At 46.4% G+C, this 18,658-nt stretch overlaps 1 protein-coding gene across 1 annotated transcript in view; it reads right to left on the bottom strand.

Annotated features, from left to right (window-relative positions):
* Positions 1–4,281: 4,281 nt before the first annotated feature.
* Positions 4,282–18,658, bottom strand: part of LOC122944154 (extensin-2-like) — a 117,264-nt gene continuing 102,887 nt past the window's right edge. Inside the window, exon 2 of the mRNA XM_044302384.1 lies at positions 4,282–5,075. Within this exon, the coding sequence (XP_044158319.1) occupies positions 4,282–5,075 (794 nt within the window). The remainder of the gene's footprint in view (positions 5,076–18,658) is intronic.

Here is an 18,658-nt window from a genome sequence, read left to right as displayed (position 1 = left end):
AAATATTTCTAGAGTCATAGCTGCAATATATAGGACACTCTGCTTGATTTACTACAAGCTCATCTTCCGGAAATACAGGAAGGTGCGCCCACCACATACTGGCACACTCCAGCACTTCTCACTCAGGTTACATGTGGAACAGTCTTCACTCAGCAGAGCCAACATCCAACAAGCACCGACACAAGCATACATTTAATGTGGGTATGGCAAGCATTTTATCGCCAAGACAGATGTATCTGCAGGTCAGCAGGGTGCCATTTACAGAGACAAGTTCAGTATGAAGAAGGGATATAACAAGGGAGAAGGAGGGATGGGTAGGTTCATGACGGAGTGAAGTTTGAGATGTAAAGTAAATTCTTCCACATACAAAATAAAAGCCCCCTGAACATGCTGCCCTGCTTGAGGATCTCATGAGTAACTGTCAGAGGCAGAAAGGACTGGTCATGTAAAAATTCACCATTCCTGGCAGACCATGCATGCTCAGGCAAGTGTGCAAGTTTCTGGTGGGGATGGGGGAACGAGTGTAAGGTCACCAGCTAGTGTATCTACATAACTAAGCCGGCTTAAGACTTTAGTTAAAGGAGATGTCCCACGAAAAAAATATTCTACAGTTTTCAAACCAGCAGCTGGATCTGAATTAATTTGTAATTGCATGTAATTAAAATTTTTGCATAGCCAGTGAGCTGTTCAATAAAATGTATCTGTATAGCGCCACCTGCTGTTTGTTATTTTCTTATTTCTTTGACCTGCTCACTGAGATAGCCGCACATGCTCAGTTTCATCCTTCAAACTCCCTCCTGAGCGATGATAGGCAGGGCATGGACACGCCCCCTTAGCTGCAGCAGAAAAGACACTCCCCTTCAACTGACGGCTTGATATAAATCTAGCAGAGCAATGATTGGGGAGACCTCTGGATTTATGTGAGGTCCAGGGCTGGTTCTAGCTTTGTTAGAAAGAGGTGGTCATGTACTATATATTTCATTGTTAACATTAATCATGGGATAACCCCTTGATGCTTAAATAGCAATTCCCTAATACAACCTTACAATTACATGACAAACAAGCAATCCTCTTGATCGAGTGATTTCTCAAAAGCTGCACGTGATCAGTAGAGTCTCCTCACGGTCCGGCACTCCTGCAAGCAGAAGAGACAATTTTGGGCTCTCCTCTCTACTAGCAAGTAATACCCCACTGCTTATAAAAATCCAGTGACGAGATGTATTTGGCAGTATACTGTACGGAACAGCTATACAGAGCAATAACATAAGCAGATTAGCACAGACAGATCCGGCTATCCACAGAGGGATTTTTAAGACTAAATTTAGCTGTAAGGCTACTTTCACACTAGCGGCACGGACCTCCGGCATGCTGTTCTATCGGGTGAACAGCCTGCAGTATCCGTCCTGCCGCTAGTGACCGTGTGCCCCCGGACTGCTGCTCCGACCCCATTGACTATAATGGGGCGGAGTTCCGGCGAGGCATGGTGAGAGGCTTCTGGAATAAACGTCGGACATGTAGTAGGTTTTATTCCAGCTGCCTCTTTCCGCGTGCTGCCATCACTCGCCGGAACTTCACCCCCACCCCCATTATAGTCAGTGGGGACGAAGCAGCAGTCCGGAGGCACACTCACTAGCGGCATGATGGATCCGGCAGGCTGTTCACCCGACAGAACAGCCTGCCGGAGGTCCGTGCCGCCTGTGTGAAAGTAGCTTAAAACCGCTGACTGAAGGACGCGGACAGGACGCTTCACTGAGGTTGTGTCTTATGACTAGGGCGAGGCCATTCCTTCATGGAGCAACCCAGCACCTGGGATTTTAGGAGCAGATGTACAAAAACATCAGGATTTACTAACTGTCGGGCATAAAACAGAGATATGATAGTGACCCATCATTGTATACTAAGATCATTCCTTTCAATTACGACAGCGAACTAGCGGGCACTTTACATGGTGTAAACTAATGGCATGCGCTGCCCGTCACTGACGGATTGAGCTTCCTGGGTTCATCAGGGGTCCAATAGGTTATCTGTAAATCATCCCCAAAAATAGACCCTAGTAATGAGTGACTGTCTCCAAAGTCACCTCCATATGGGCTTGTCTTCTGCTTTGAGCTCATCATTGTGCTGTAACCCTGGAGGACTCTGGTGGACCGAGTGTGACCCTAAAGTCATAAGGCTGCAGAGTATCACAGAGATCCGTCACAGGGGGCACATATTTTTGCATCTTACTTACCTCCCTCTGATCGATATTTTGGGTGGTCATTTAAAGTGTCATACAAGTTCACCCACCTGCATCACCTTTAGAATATTACATAAGCATTGGATTATTATTCTGGGGGAGGGGGATCACATCTTCCAAGGTTATCACCTGCTATGATCTCCTGTAAAAGTCAGAAGACGGACTTCTCTCTTTCTCCTGGGCTCAGCAAGTTCTGCAAGCGAAGTCACCGAGATAGTAAAGTACAAGATGTGTGCAGATTTTCACCCGCGCTCAGCAAGGGAGTGTGCGCTGGCGGCTCAGTGAACGGCCATGAGTTAGAGACTCTCCTGGCACTTGAGGGGTGAACTCCATGCCTTGGCACAGCTCTCCTAGGACATTTTTTGCTTGGTCTGTAATCAGCACTGTGGTGTCCAACCATAAATTTCTAGCACTGTACCCAGTGCCAGGGAATGAAGGGCGGTGGCAAGCATCAAGATTAGTAGCACTCTGGAGGCGCCAAACTCCCTAATCAGGAGCCAAGAGTAAAGGGTGGGAATGGGGGCACGGAGAGGACTCGCAACGCTAACTCAAGGCAGGTGCCCGGAAGAGGATGGGGCACAGGTGAGGAGCCCAACCTAAAAATGATCCTTCTTTTCTGAAACACAAAGAGGGAGATAGGGAGAGGCCGGAATACACTAAGCCCCGCACTAAGGCTGCAGATTAAATATCTTTGGCAAAATATGAAGCAGGTGAGAAGAAGAACGAGGGAAGGAGAAGAACCTCAGCCACACAGGACTTCGATCATTAATTACTCGTTATCACTGAAAATATTGGCAGGTATTAAGAAATACAGTGAAATAAATGAACATAATTAAGGGGGACGTAGTCTTCACGTGATCCATTTAATTGGTAATGCTTCTAGGGAAGAATACCTCCATACATACGGCGTCACCATCCTTTATCTGCCAGGAGGAATCCTCTAAGGAATTGTACAGAAGATCCCATGCACATCTACAGGAGCCCAGCTCATGCCAAGCGGGTACACAGTGAGGCAATACCAAGACGCTACTCAGGTTATCGCCAATATTCCTTAGACACTTTAAATATTTTTTAAACGTTTCAACTTTGTAACAAATTAAAAGCCAAAATGATACATTCTGATGTCCCCTGAATGACTTGTCTTTACCAATTTGTGGAAGAAGTTGCCACAAAACGTCCTAATTGTTCTAATTTCCACACATTATACATATGGTAACGCAACACGCGTACTTTGTCCCAATGCACACCCACGAGGTGACCCGTCTGAGCTGGAGTCTACTTTCAATGGCAAAAACCACAGTTGGTGATTATCAATCACACCAAGACTGTAGGACGGTAAAACATATTTCTAAAATCCCACAGCCTCAGATATACAATAGTCAGATGACTGCAATGGCTCCACAAGGTCCAGTGCCCATGAGATCTGAGTTCCCAGAAGAGACCCCTTCATCTGACCGATTGGAAGACCCACAAGATTAGTGGCGGTTGTTCAAAAACCTTTCTAAAAGTGACCCATTACCTCTCCTGACATCTCAGTTTTAGTAAATACTTGCATTCTGGGGCATCTTCTCATATAAATCTGCGTTGAGTCGTCCCTCTATAATTCCTATTTGGAGTGCATTCATGAATTGCCAGCAGTCAGCAATAAAGGTCCATCTGGGTGTTACCAGTTGGGGGTGGCTGGCAGCACTCATTGGATAGTGTCAGACTGTGCAGGGACGCATTCAAAACTGGTATTTTCAATTAGCTAAAACTGAGACGGCACCGGAGACAAGAGAGAGGAAAAGATGGCAGCTGCTCAGGGTTTCCTGGTTGTGGATCTCTGAGGTAGAGAGAGATGAGTCCGGAACACCTGGGAGCTAGGGAGTTAATTAGAGCCGGTCCAGTGCAGATGCTAATGAGTTTTATAAATGGGTTTCATAAAGGAAAGATTATCAGAGATCACACAAACCAATATCTCCATTAGTCAGGAGGTCAATAAGTGAAATTAGCCAAATGCGTCAGGGGACATCTCCTCTCCAGGCATCTAATGTCTGTAATACAATTCAGAGCAATGAGGCTCCAAGAGGAGAGTCCGCATTATAGGCTGCAGGAGGAGAGTCCGCATTGTAGGCTGCAGGAGGAGAGTCCGCATTGTAGGCTGCAGGAGGAGAGTCCGCATTGTAGGCTGCAGGAGGAGAGTCCGCATTGTAGGCTGCAGGAGGAGAGTCCGCATTGTAGGCTGCAGGAGGAGAGTCCGCATTGTAGGCTGCAGGAGGAGAGTCCGCATTGTAGGCTGCAGGAGGAGAGTCCGCATTGTAGGCTGCAGGAGGAGAGTCCGCATTATAGGCTGCATGATGAGAGTCCGCATTATAGGCTGCATGATGAGAGTCCGCATTATAGGCTGCAAGAAGAGAGTCCGCATTATAGGCTGCAAGAAGAGAGTCCGCATTATAGGCTGCAAGAAGAGAGTCCGCATTATAGGCTCCAAGAGGAGAGTCCGCATTATAGGCTGCAAGAGGAGAGTCCGCATTATAGGCTGCAAGAGGAGAGTCCGCATTATAGGCTGCAAGAGGAGAGTCCGCATTATAGGCTGCAGGAGGAGAGTCCGCATTGTAGGCTGCAGGAGGAGAGTCCGCATTATAGGCTGCAGGAGGAGAGTCCGCATTGTAGGCTGCAGGAGGAGAGTCCGCATTATAGGCTGCATGATGAGAGTCCGCATTATAGGCTGCATGATGAGAGTCCGCATTATAGGCTGCAAGAAGAGAGTCCGCATTATAGGCTGCAAGAAGAGAGTCCGCATTATAGGCTGCAAGAGAGTCCGCATTATAGGCTCCAAGAGGAGAGTCCGCATTATAGGCTGCAAGAGGAGAGTCCGCATTATAGGCTGCAAGAGGAGAGTCCGCATTATAGGCTGCAAGAGGAGAGTCCGCATTATAGGCTGCAGGAGGAGAGTCCGCATTATAGGCTGCAAGAGGATCCTGCCTTCTACATGCAGACCGACGAGCTACAGAGAGCAAACGGCACCTCTCTATATACTATCCCAGCCGTGGACGGAGAGGCGGCATTCTCAGCGATGTCACCGCTGATCTCTAGTGAATGGATAGGCGGCATTCTCAGTGATGTCACTGCTGATCTCTAGTGAGTGGACAGGCGACATTCTCAGTGATGTCACCGCTGATCTCTAGTGAGTGTACAGGCGACATTCTCAGTGATGTCACCGCTGATCTCTAGTGAATGGATAGGCGACATTCTCAGTGATGTCACCGCTGATCTCTAGTGAATGGATAGGATGCATTCTCAGTGATGTCACCGCTGATCTCTAGTGAATGGATAGGCGGCATTCTCAGTGATGTCACCGCTGATCTCTAGTGAGTGGACAGGCGACATTCTCAGTGATGTCACCGCTGATCTCTAGTGAGTGGACAGGCGACATTCTCAGTGATGTCACCGCTGATCTCTAGTGAGTGGACAGGCGACATTCTCAGTGATGTCACCGCTGATCTCTAGTGAATGGATAGGCGGCATTCTCAGTGATGTCACCGCTGATCTCTAGTGAGTGTACAGGCGACATTCTCAGTGATGTCACCGCTGATCTCTAGTGAGTGTACAGGCGACATTCTCAGTGATGTCACCGCTGATCTCTAGTGAGTGTACAGGCGACATTCTCAGTGATGTCACCGCTGATCTCTAGTGAGTGTACAGGCGACATTCTCAGTGATGTCACCGCTGATCTCTAGTGAGTGTACAGGCGACATTCTCAGTGATGTCACCGCTGATCTCTAGTGAATGGATAGGCGACATTCTCAGTGATGTCACCGCTGATCTCTAGTGAGTGTACAGGCGACATTCTCAGTGATGTCACCGCTGATCTCTAGTGAGTGTACAGGCGACATTCTCAGTGATGTCACCGCTGATCTCTAGTGAGTGTACAGGCGACATTCTCAGTGATGTCACCGCTGATCTCTAGTGAATGGATAGGCGACATTCTCAGTGATGTCACCGCTGATCTCTAGTGAATGGATAGGCGACATTCTCAGTGATGTCACCGCTGATCTCTAGTGAATGGATAGGCGACATTCTCAGTGATGTCACCGCTGATCTCTAGTGAGTGTACAGGCGACATTCTCAGTGATGTCACCGCTGATCTCTAGTGAATGGATAGGATGCATTCTCAGCGATGTCACCGCTGATCTCTAGTGAATGGATAGGCGGCATTCTCAGTGATGTCACCGCTGATCTCTAGTGAGTGGACAGGCGACATTCTCAGTGATGTCACCGCTGATCTCTAGTGAGTGGACAGGCGACATTCTCAGTGATGTCACCGCTGATCTCTAGTGAGTGGACAGGCGACATTCTCAGTGATGTCACCGCTGATCTCTAGTGAATGGATAGGCGACATTCTCAGTGATGTCACCGCTGACCTCTAGTGAATGGATAGGATGCATTCTCAGTGATGTCACCGCTGATCTCTGGTTATATACTATGTGGATGATGATAAGAAGCGCAGATTATGACGACCCTTTTACTTTGCTTCACTGAACACTTTGTGGTTTTGGATGAATAACTTGGAAAGTTGAATCTGTTCTGGAGACAAACTAAAGAAAATAAATCCTGCCGCTGAGTAAATCTCCCCACAGGAAGTCTTCAGTGAAGGGAGAGGTGCTGGGATCTCTAACCCTGGACTCTCAGATCCTCGGGATTAGCGGATGCAGTAATGCAGTCTGTCCGCACACAGCCCTAAGCTCAGCTCTTCTGCTTTCCTCTTTAGCGGCCGGTATTGTGCTTTATGCCTTGCGCTAGGCTTCTCTGCAGCGAGGCGTTTCTTCAATTTCTGTAATAAAAGTGAGAGATATTGGTCTGGCGAAGCCGTTCTTCCCGTGTGTTTTTAAGAGGGCGGTGGTAAAACACGTATATACAGTACTCAATATGATCTTATTACAGAATCAGCTTCATTCACAAAATAAATCATGGAAAGTACTGCATATCAAGGGGCTGGAGGTTACTGTGCCTATGGAGAACACTCACACAAAGCAACAGTCTCAGCAATACAGGTGCAGGGTATCTGTGACCTATAGGAGGTTGGCGCTGCTCTGTGTTGGTGGCTGATCTCTATCAGAATCTATGCTTGTGAAGCTGCAAGTTCAGGGCTTAGTGGGCATTCCCTGATAATTCACTCCCCCTTCCCCCAATCTAGTCCCGTGGTCTCCAACCTGTGGCTCTCCAGCTGTTAGAGCTACAAATCCCTACATGCCCTGACCACTACACGCTCTTAGGATATGCTCAAGTTGTTTCTCACATCTCCATGGCTGTGCAAACTTCGATCTATGGGACCAGGAGGCTAGCTGCGGGGAATCCATGCCTGCAGGATCAGACTACACACAGGGGTTGTGGGGCAGCCAGTAACCATGGAGGGGTAGCTCCATCCACCTGGTGCACATAGGTCTGCACAGGAGCTGTATACACTAAATGGTTGGATACGTTAGTCAAGGGAATTTGGAAAGTTACTTAATATATATTTCAGACTCGCAGAGCCCAAATGAAAATGCCCAAAAATACATCACATCACAGGAGGACTATAGGAAGAGGTTAAAATAACTGAAAAGGGCAATTAGCACCCAAGGTGCCAACACCCAGGTGAGGTCCATGAACAAAAAAAGGCTTCTTGAATTATGCAAGCAATGAGAAATGAAATATTCTGACACTCAGGGCGCTGGTATTATGCTGTGTCTTTATAGACGTCTCAATACATTTCCTGGAACCGTGCAGTATTTATTAAAGGATCACTCCACTGCCAAGACTTTATAGTGAGTCTAAATTCAATAAGTTGAGAGGAACGATATCACCGGAGAGCCTCTTAATAATAAAAGCTTCTGCATTTCACTTACAGCTAATTACTTCAGCACGCCAAACATCACATCTCAGAGCTCAGATCCAGACACGACCCGAGACCTCAGCAAGAATCCTGCAACTTCTGCCCAAAGTGCCGACATCAGCTCCTTGTCAGAATCGGATGTACGACTGTGCTACACCCCAAGTCATAGTGGTATTGTCCTTTACCCCAAGTGTCAGTGTCATTGTCCTGTACCCCGAGTGTCAGTGTCACTATCCTGTATCCCAAGTGTCAGTGTCATTATCCTGTACCCCAAGTGTCAGCATCATTGTCCCGTACCCCAAGTGTCAGCGTCATTGTCCTGTACCCCGAGTGTCAGCATCATTGTCCCGTACCCCAAGTGTCAGCGTCATTGTCCCGTACCCCAAGTGTCAGCGTCATTGTCCCGTACCCCAAGTGTCAGCATCATTATCCCGTACCCCAAGTGTCAGCGCCATTATCCCGTACCCCAAGTGTCAGCGTCATTATCCCATACCCCAAGTGTCAGTGTCATTTTCCTGTACCCCAAGTGTCAGCGTGTCATTATCCTGTACCCCAAGTGTCAGCGTGTCATTATCCTGTATCCCAAGTGTCAGCGTCACTATCCTGTACCCAGAGTGTCAGTGTCATTATCCTGTACCCCAAGTGTCAGTGTCATTTTCCTGTACCCCAAGTGTCAGCGTGTCATTTTCCTGTACCCCAAGTGTCAGCGTGTCATTATCCTGTATCCCAAGTGTCAGCGTCACTATCCTGTACCCCAAGTGTCAGCGTGTCATTATCCTGTATCCCAAGTGTCAGCGTCACTATCCTGTACCCAGAGTGTCAGTATCCTGTACCCCAAGTGTCAGTGTCATTATCCTGTACCCCAAGTGTCAGTGTCATTATCCTGTACCCCATGTGTCAGTGTCATTATCCTGTACCCCAAGTGTCAGCGTCATTATCCTGTACCCCAAGTGTCAGCGTCACTATCCTGTACCCAGAGTGTCAGTGTCATTATCCTGTACCCCAAGTGTCAGTGTCATTATCCTGTACCCCAAGTGTCAGTGTCATTATCCTGTACCCCATGTGTCAGTGTCATTATCCTGTACCCCATGTGTCAGTGTCATTATCCTGTACCCCGAGTGTCAGTGTGATATTGTCCTGTACTCCAAGTCTCAGAGTGTCCTTATCCTGTATCCAAAATGTCCATGTCATAGTCCTGTACCCCAAGTATTTGTGTCTCGCTATCCTGAACCATCATTGTCCTGTAACCCAAGTGTCACAGTCCTGTACCACCCAAGTCTGTGTGTCATTGCTCTGTCATCTCCAAAAAAAAAAAAACAATCCTCATTTTACAAGCAGAAGACATGACCTGTGGACAGACGTTGTCGTTTCTGCAGATTCCTCCTTTTGTGGGTTCAGACTACGCGCTGATGGACAGCAGTGGGTTTTGGCGAGTTATTCGCTTCTATGCGGATTAATGTCCAGACCTCAGCTGAGTGAATTGTAAGGCAGAAGCTCCATTAGTGACACTTGCATCCCATTTAATCCATGCAGCCTTGTCTTCTGCACCGGTATCTGGCACAAGGGAATTCCATCAGTACAGACACTGCGCAATGTCTTTCCAGGCGTGGACAATAATGAATGGTCCGCAGATTATGGAATGACATAATGAAAGCCTCAAGAAGCAGATGAGGAACTACAATCCCCAATTACTCTCCATCTCAGATGCACCCCCTCCATAATGATTCATGTCTCTATTTTAAGGCCACCCAGATGCTCCATTTAACCTCCCGACGCCTCTGAGTGATCTACCTGATTTCCACAACAATTGTGAAAGCATCAGATCTTTGTCCCTGTAATAGGTCTACTGGGACCAGTCAGTTTAATGGGCTTGGAAGTTGCTTTAACACAACCCTTGTCAGAGTCATCTGCACTGGGATCAGGGTTCAGGGCGACACCAGCAGCGCAGACACAATTAGACTGATGAAACGTCCTGTGAAGTCAAGGTGGGCGCCCTCTGACGCAGACGCTGATATTGGATATCGGTGGATGAGAAAAACAGTAATTTTCTTCAATTGCCCAAAGAATTAATGAAATATTTTATAATTTCCATTTAAATAAAAATAATTTTATAATTCTATGTAAAACATATTTGCTACATAATGTAACATTCTGAGGTTTTTTGTATCACTGTGTCTATAGATCAGTCTTCTTGTCAGAAAACGGAAATGTCACTCAGGACGCTGATGATGTGCTGCTCACGGAGCTGCGCCGCTCACTGGGGCTTATTCACCTCTTTGTTGGACTCATGTACCTAGATCAGATGCCATCTAGAGAAATCATCTAGTGACAGCTCATCTCCCCAAGAACATAAGGATCACGCCAGGCATGCTGAAGTTCAGCACATCTGACCCTTCTCTCTCCCAATACCTACCACCGAGGGACAGTTGGGTGCCCCATACAGATAATAGGCCGAAATCAGCTGGCTCAGCCAATATACATATAATGTGTATGGCCAAGGTTTGGCCGCGCTGTGAGCAGGACACCATCAAGCCAGATTTTCAGCCTCTGAATGTGAACAGTGTTTCCATGCTGCTGCAATGTCCGTAAGGCAATAGAAAAACTGTGACAAATTGGGATTTTTAAAGGCCCTAAGGGAATAAAATGTCTGTAAAGGCAACTTTTCCTAAATCTTCTCCATGCCTGATGAAATGTTCAACATTTTTAAAGACAACAAACAAGAATATTGTGGCACTGCGTTATCCGTAATACGGTGCCTTACAGGGACAGACGCAACAGAAGAACAACATGCAGGGTCCCCATTTGCCGTCTCACAGGCTTGTTGTGTGTCATAGGGATTCATGCTCTTAACGTGCCCGGGAAGGATTAAACGTCCTTGTGTGTATCCTGAGGTCTCCATTACAACACAGCGAATCAATCCATCCATTTGAGTCTGGAATGAATTGAACTGAGATGCAAATTACTGCTCCAGTCAATGGTAATCACTTCAGAACATTTAAGAGTCGCCCTGATGATTCTAGAAAAGGCCGTGAGAGGCGCAGCTGGGAGCGATCCCCTGACGTCCCAAAACAGCCGCTCCTACCCGCAGTACCAGATAAACCCTGCATAACATCCACTGTCATAAGCCATCGGTCACCGCGAGGACAGATACATGGTCCTAGATCAGAAAATTGAGGCTATTGCAGGAGATACAACTGCCATCACATCCTCCACCATGGCGCGGTGTAGTCCAGGAACCCCCTTTCTGAATAGATTTGAAACGAGTTGGAATCATGGTCCACAACAGCTCCTGTAGCTGTAAGCTAGCGTGACATCACTGGCGTTACGATTTGAAGTGCAAGAATAGGAAAGGTGCTGCCGGCCGGGGTAAGTTTTCCAACTCCACAGCAGGACTGCTTCCACCGGACTGAAGGATCGGGACAACTATCAAGTATTCACCACTACATATCAACATGGCGGACTCTCCTCTACAAGTACAGGTAGCGGTGTCACATATAGATACTCCGCTTCTAGTCACTGGTACTTAGGTGCAGTCAGAGAGTAAGCGCAGGAATTCTTAGTACCATAGTAATATGGTTTATAAGGCTGAAAAAAGTCCTCCATCCATCCATCTAGTTCGGCCTGTTATTCTGCAAGTTGATCCAGAGGAAGGCAAAAAATTCCCTGTGAGGTAGAAGCCAAATTTTTTCACTTTAGTGGAAAAAAATTCCTTCCCGACTCCAATCAGGCATCAGAATAACTCCCTGGATCAACGACCCCTCTCCAGTATCTATAGCCTGTAATATTATTACACTCCAGAAATACATCCAGGCCCCTCTTGAATTCCTTTATTGTACTCACCATCACCACCTCCTCAGGCAGAGAGCTCCATAGTCTCACTGCTCTTACCGTAAAGAATCCTCTTCTATGTTTGTGTACAAACCTTCTTTCCTCCAGACGCAGAGGATGTCCCCTCTTCTTTTACTCCTTCAAAATGTAATGTTTATACACAGTGACTCCACCAGCAGAATAGTGAGTGCAGCTCTGGAGTATAATACAGGATGTAACTCAGGATCAGTAAAGGATAAGTAATGTATGTACACAGTGACTGCACCAGCAGAATAGTGAGTGCAGCTCTGGAGTATAATACAGGATGTAACTCAGGATCAGTACAGGATAAGTAATGTATGTACACAGTGACTGCACCAGCAGAATAGTGAGTGCAGCTCTGGAGTATAATACAGGATGTAACTCAGGATCAGTACAGGATAAGTAATGTATGTACACAGTGACTGCACCAGCAGAATAGTGAGTGCAGCTCTGGAGTATATTACAGGATGTAACTCAGGATCAGTACAGGATAAGTAATGTAAAGTGACTCATCTTTTGAAGTAGATTAAATGTATATATAATCTGTCATGTTCTACCATTGAAATAAAAATCTGAGCTGTGAGATGATGTCTGTATGTCATTTACATGACAGCTGCAGACAATCCCTGGCTTTAGACTTCAGGTGCACATGTACACCGCATGAACACTGAGGCCAGTAACTGGCTGCAGCAGTCATGTGAATGATGTACATGGCATCATCACTGCTGGACTAGAGCAGCGGGGACCAGAGGAGGTTATATCTAAAGCTAAAAGAAAAATGAGAAAATAAATGAGAAATATACAGGTTACACAAAAGAAGAAAACTGAACGGCACTTTACAGATTAATATGCAGATCAGCTAAGTGATGTGCAGGTAGACAATCTCCAGGAAACACGCAGCCTCCGTCTTGTGATCACCAAATGTTTGGCCCCTGTGTGTTTTTCTCTTTACCCGTGTAAGCAATCAAGCGACAGAAGCGAGATGGGATTTTTTGATAAAACGGCTGGTGAAGGCCGCAGGTCAGCCATAGGTTAAGCATACTCTACAGCGCCAGGAGATACTGTCAGCATTCCTGATCCTATCTCATTGATGTTACACCTGAATACCGATTAAAGCAGTGTTTCATATTCAGTGAGGATTTCACACCCCCACCCCCGCCACCGACCGGAGAGATAAACACCCTGGACTGTATAATGAGATGGCTCATCTATATGAACAGTCTGCAATCAGAAAATAAAACATATAGAGAAAGGTTTCATATAAGAGGAGACAATGCACTGAGCGTAGAGCTGCAGCGATGATAAATAGCGGAGAACCAAAGCCCTACCAATCAGGAAGAGCAAGAATGTGCAGTATATATATAGAACTGTATATAAATATACATAGTAGAAATCTGCAGCTCTCCGAATAAGAGGCAGCAAAGTGAATTACCGCTTACCCGCATGTGCAGCAGCAGCGACGTTTCTGTCCTGTCACAGGGCCTTTCTCCAGCACATCATTATCTTCCATCTCCTCCTTCTTCTTGCTTCATTTTTTATCATTTAGGTTGCTCTTGCAGCACTTATACCGTGCGCCCTCACAAATATTACCTTGGTAAGTAATGGGGAGCGTGCACAGTGACTGATTTATATAATATCTCTACTTTGTCTTTAAATTACTGTTTTGTTCCACACAAATAAAACCTTGTTATACACGGAAAACAAGCTAAAGGGGAAAAAAAAAAAAGGGATTAAAAAAGCACGGCTTAGCTGTTCTGGACATTATCAGCCCGGGGACAAGGGCACAAAGGGACATATCAGCGCAGCGAGCACCAGGGCTGCAAACAAAACAAGCGGACCCCAAGACGACAGAGACGGAGATTGAAGGAGACAGGGGCCTCTGCTCAGGTGTTAATGTCACATCCAGCTTGTTACTGCCACTGGGGGCGAGGTGCCCAGACACGGCACAATATCACATTAGATTCTGAGGAATGCGCCGAGCCACAGCACAGCCTAGAAATAATGTCATCTACAAGTGACGCTAATAGAAAGAAAACCTGCAAATATTCCTGCATAGAAACAGCTAAAAGGTATGATGTCACTTTGCACGATCAGAGATGTATGATGTCATGATGTACGGATGGAGTAGAGTTAACATTTTCTGAGATTTCTGAGTTGTGTTATCTAATCTAAGCAAACACCTTCAATTGCTTTTTAATGGAATGCGATGAGTTAAGAAATATTTAGTTAAGAGCTGGAGTGCTAACCCTGCTCCATCTGTATACCTAAAGGGGTTAAAGAGGTAAAATCAGACATCATACAATACATGACTATTGCTTTCTAACAAAGCCAAAACCAGCCCTGAACCTCACATGGATCCAGAGATCTCCACATTCACTGCTCCAATTGCCCTGCTAGCGTACCTTCCGCCTCGCAGCTCATGGGGTGTGTCCTTTCTGCTACAGTTCTCTGCCTGTAAGGGCTCATGCACCCAAACATGTGCGGCCCGTGCCCGAACTGCAGTTCACAAGTAGAGTTCCACTATACATGGGCACCAGCCATGTAAATCCCGTATTGCGGTGCAGACCCATTGACTTGAACATGTCCGTGGTCCGCAAAATACAGCAAAAAATAGGACATGTCCTATCTTTTGTGGTGTAGAAACTCTGACCCGAAAAGCCCACAGAGGTGCTTCTGAGTGTTTCTGTGGGCTTCCGATCCATGCCTCCGCGATAGGACATGGCCCATCTTCGTCATGGTCTCTCCCGTGACAGGGGTCAGAAGATCTAAGAGACTGGCTGCATGTGTGTGTGATCTGACAGCCTCTTTGATTTCACTTGTTTCTGTGTTTTTGCTGGTTATGACCACACCTCTTGTCTCAGGTGTAGCTTAAGTGGTCATTCCAACTCCTCTATTTGGTCTGGTCTTGCCCATCATGCTATGCGGTTGATAGCTCCTTTCTGGTTGTGGAAGTGCTGGTGTATGGTTCTCCTCTGAGTTCCTGCTCATCCACGTACTTCGAAGTTAAGTGTCTTTTCCCTACTTCTTGTTTGTTGTATCCCCCTATATTTTGGTAATAGGCCTGAGGGAGTCTAAAATTCCTTCAGCTGGGAAGGAACAGGTCATCTCTTGTCTTGACACTATTTCCAGGGCCCTTTAGGGTCAGCTAGGGCTCTAGGTTCCTGCGTATGAACATTCCTACCATCGAGGTCTGTTCATACTGATAGTAGTCAGGGCTCGGTCTAGGAATTCACAAGGTGGTGACCTCTCCCCTATCCCTAGTTTCCAGGCCTAGTACCCTTTCCCTTCCCTCCTGTGTTCAGTGTTGAGTTTTCACAGCTGATGCCCACATATTGCGGACCACAATATGTGCTTACCACGGCCATACCTGATGGCAGGTGAAGGTTTAAACTGTGCACTAAACCTGCTCAGTGAGACTGACCAAAATATAAGGACAAGAACAAACAGAAGGTGGCGCTGTACACATAAATTTTATTGAATAGATCAGTGGCTATGCTAAATTCTTAACTACATGCAATTACAAAAGTACTAAGATCCAGGTGCTGGTTTGGAAAACTGCAGAATATGCTTTTTGATACATCTTAAAGAGTATTCCAGTTATATTAAGTTATCCCCTATGCACAGGAAAGAGGATAACTATTAGATTGGTGTGGGTCCTACCATTGGGACCACCAATGATCACGAGCATGGGGGCACTGTACCCTTTGGAGCCACCCAAAATGAATGGAGCACTGTACCATGCTATTTCCGGAACTCTCATAGAATGAAATGGAGCAGCTGAGCGCATGCCCGATGGCAACTCCGTTCAAATCTGGGTGGCTCCACAGGGTACAGGGCACCTGTTTTCGTGATCATTAGGGGTCCCAGCTGTAGGACCCCAACCAATCTAATAGTTATATTAATCTAATAGGTATCCTATGGATAGAGGATAGGAACACTTCCTTTAATCAGTAAGGTGTGATGTCTGATCAGAGGAGATTGATATCATACTGTGTAATTAGTAAGATTACCTTTACAATTATTTACATTGTATCTGAACTAGATTAAGTTTTATACTTCAGCAGCATGCCAAGCAGAATTCAGAGCTCAATGTTTCCTTTGGTTTGGAGACTACAGGTCTGCACTTCTCAGATGTCCGCTGCTTGTTCAGTGTCTGTAGTGAGCATGCACTGTTGCACTGCATTGTGGGAGATGTGCTATATGTGCTGGGTTCTCTACAGCAATGTCATGTAAGAGAAAACATTAGCACCAGTTTCAATGGGAAGCTGTAATTTTCACACGTGTAAAAAAGAAGCTTGTAAAAAAGAAGCAGCGCGCACTATCTTGGGGCAGAATCAGTGCTGAATCTCCCACTGAAATGAATGGGAAGCAGAAAAAACAACTCCAAGTAAGTCCATGCGGAAGCCCGGACATGGAGCCATGCGGCCACAGTTTTCTAATTGACTGTTAGAACTGATTGGTCATTGATTGTTATTGGCGGCACAATCAACGGACAATCGTTTTTTAACAATCAATTTAAAAACCGTGCAATGTGCATGACAGGTGGTTACCCCCGCACTGCGTCCGCCTCTCGCCTGCTCCGGGGTCTGTGGCTGTCAAGAGTGCTGACAGATTTGAATTGAAGAGAATGGTAGAATTACAGTGCCAGCTCTCGCTTTTGTTGCCATTTGAACAGGAAGGAAAGCCCATGGATTTCTGACAGCCTCATTCAGGTGGATGGAACTGATTTTCAGTTGCGGAAAATTCTTCCCACAAAATCTGCAGCATGAGAAGGTACCAAAACTTGAACTTGGGCTTTGCAGGTGACCAGGTGAGAATCACAACCATTCACTTCTCCAGTACAAAGAAAAATAACGCCATCATGGAGTAAATGGCTCCGCTCTAACGCGCCATCATTTGACCCAAGCTCTTATTTTGCTTTCAAACCAAAACCAGAATTGGGACTCGCTTTGTCTGGCATTGTGGCTTTGCTCTGCGCTCCCACTTAATGATAGCGGTTTTCAGATTTTTCATTACTATTATTTGTTGATTATACGGCGCGGAGACGGCACATTATCTGCCTCCGTCTAGTTCTGACAGCATTCAATACGAATGCACAAACAATCGATATCACGTGTGATGAAAAGGGGAGAGCGAAAGCAGTGGGAACGCTGAGGCGGACGGGAGGCAGAGACCAGGAGAAGGGAAGATCGCCGATTGTCAGCTCTGTGGCACATGCCGTCAATTCAGCTTCTTCAAATCCATTTTAATGATGTCTTGTGCAGTTACTTCAGAAAGGAGTGATTGACCGAGATCGTGAAATGACCGGCTGTCAGACTATGAGGAGCAGGAGGAAAGCAACAACCCCCGGGTTCTGCATTTACCACAGTCACAGAAAACTAAAGAGCAAATTCATTTCATGTGAATAAGGCTACTTTCACACTAGCGTTCGTCGGTCCGCTCGTGAGCTCCGTTTGAAGGAGCTCACGAGCGGACCCGAACGCCTCCGTCCAGCCCTGATGCAGTCTGAATGGAGCGGATCCGCTCAGACTGCATCAGTCTGGCGGCGTTCAGCCTCCGCTCCGCTCGCCTCCGCACGGACAGGCGGACAGCTGAACGCTGCTTGCAGCGTTCGGGTGTCCGCCTGGCCGTGCGGAGGCGTGCGGATCCGTTCAGACTTACAATGTAAGTCAATGGGAACGGATCCGCTTGAAGATGTCACCATATGGCTCAATCTTCAAGCGGATCCGTCCCCCATTGACTTTACATTGAAAGTCTGAACGGATCCGCGCAGGCTACTTGCGAATTTTTTTAAAGTTATTAATGCAGACGGATCCGTACTGAACGGAGCCTCCGTCTGCATTAATATGATCGGATCTGTTCAGAACGGATCCGATCAAGCGCAAGTGTGAAAGTAGCCTAAATATGTGAAATACAGGTCCATGAGGAGGCAACACACAGGGGAATCTGGATTACTGAGTGCAGACAAATTGGCAGTGTTCTGGGTGCAAGATACGTCTGTAATATTGTTAATTTTTAATATTAATATTGTTACATCGTGGACAGCATTTTAGGCCGGTGCAGGGGGCAATGTAATAGGCTTTATCTGTCATACGGCTAAATGCATATTGTATTTTCGGTATGTGGTCCATCGGAATAGATCTCAGGGTGTTAATGCTGAAAATCTTCTCTGGAAAAGCAATCCTATTCTTTTTTTTTTTTTTTTTCATTAAGTATCAGATTTTAACAAGGACACAAAATGTAGCCAACAAGTCCTTAAAGGGAATGCGATACCAAGTTTTTTTCTGCCATGAACTTCTCGCGAAGATCCAGATTCAGGTGACTTCATTTTATTGTGGTGAGAAGTTCCAGAGTGTGAGCCGAGCACTGGACTCCACTGGAGGAGTCCTCATGAGCTGCTGCCCGCCCCCGATTAGTACATTATTGGAAGAAAGCTGTCAGTCTCTGCAGGATAGCTGGAGGACCAAACTTCATCAATATCAGGACTCCTGCGCTCGCCGACAGGTTGCCTAGCTTTGTAGACTCATTTACTAAAAGTATCAGCGCCCCTGTAACTAGTTAGTGACTCATTAATGCATCACAATCCATATAGCACAATGACACGGTGTAACCGCTCTGCCTCTGGGTAAAGGCCCCCGCTCACATCTATCCTTAATGATTCTCTGTGGAAGCATCTGCAGACAGTAACTGCTGCCCGGCTGACGAGTCGTGTGCTCTTA

Source organism: Bufo gargarizans, chromosome 7 (assembly GCF_014858855.1).
Source record: "Bufo gargarizans isolate SCDJY-AF-19 chromosome 7, ASM1485885v1, whole genome shotgun sequence".
Lineage (NCBI taxonomy): Eukaryota > Metazoa > Chordata > Amphibia > Anura > Bufonidae > Bufo > Bufo gargarizans.
This window is presented reverse-complemented; position numbering and strand designations above follow the sequence as displayed.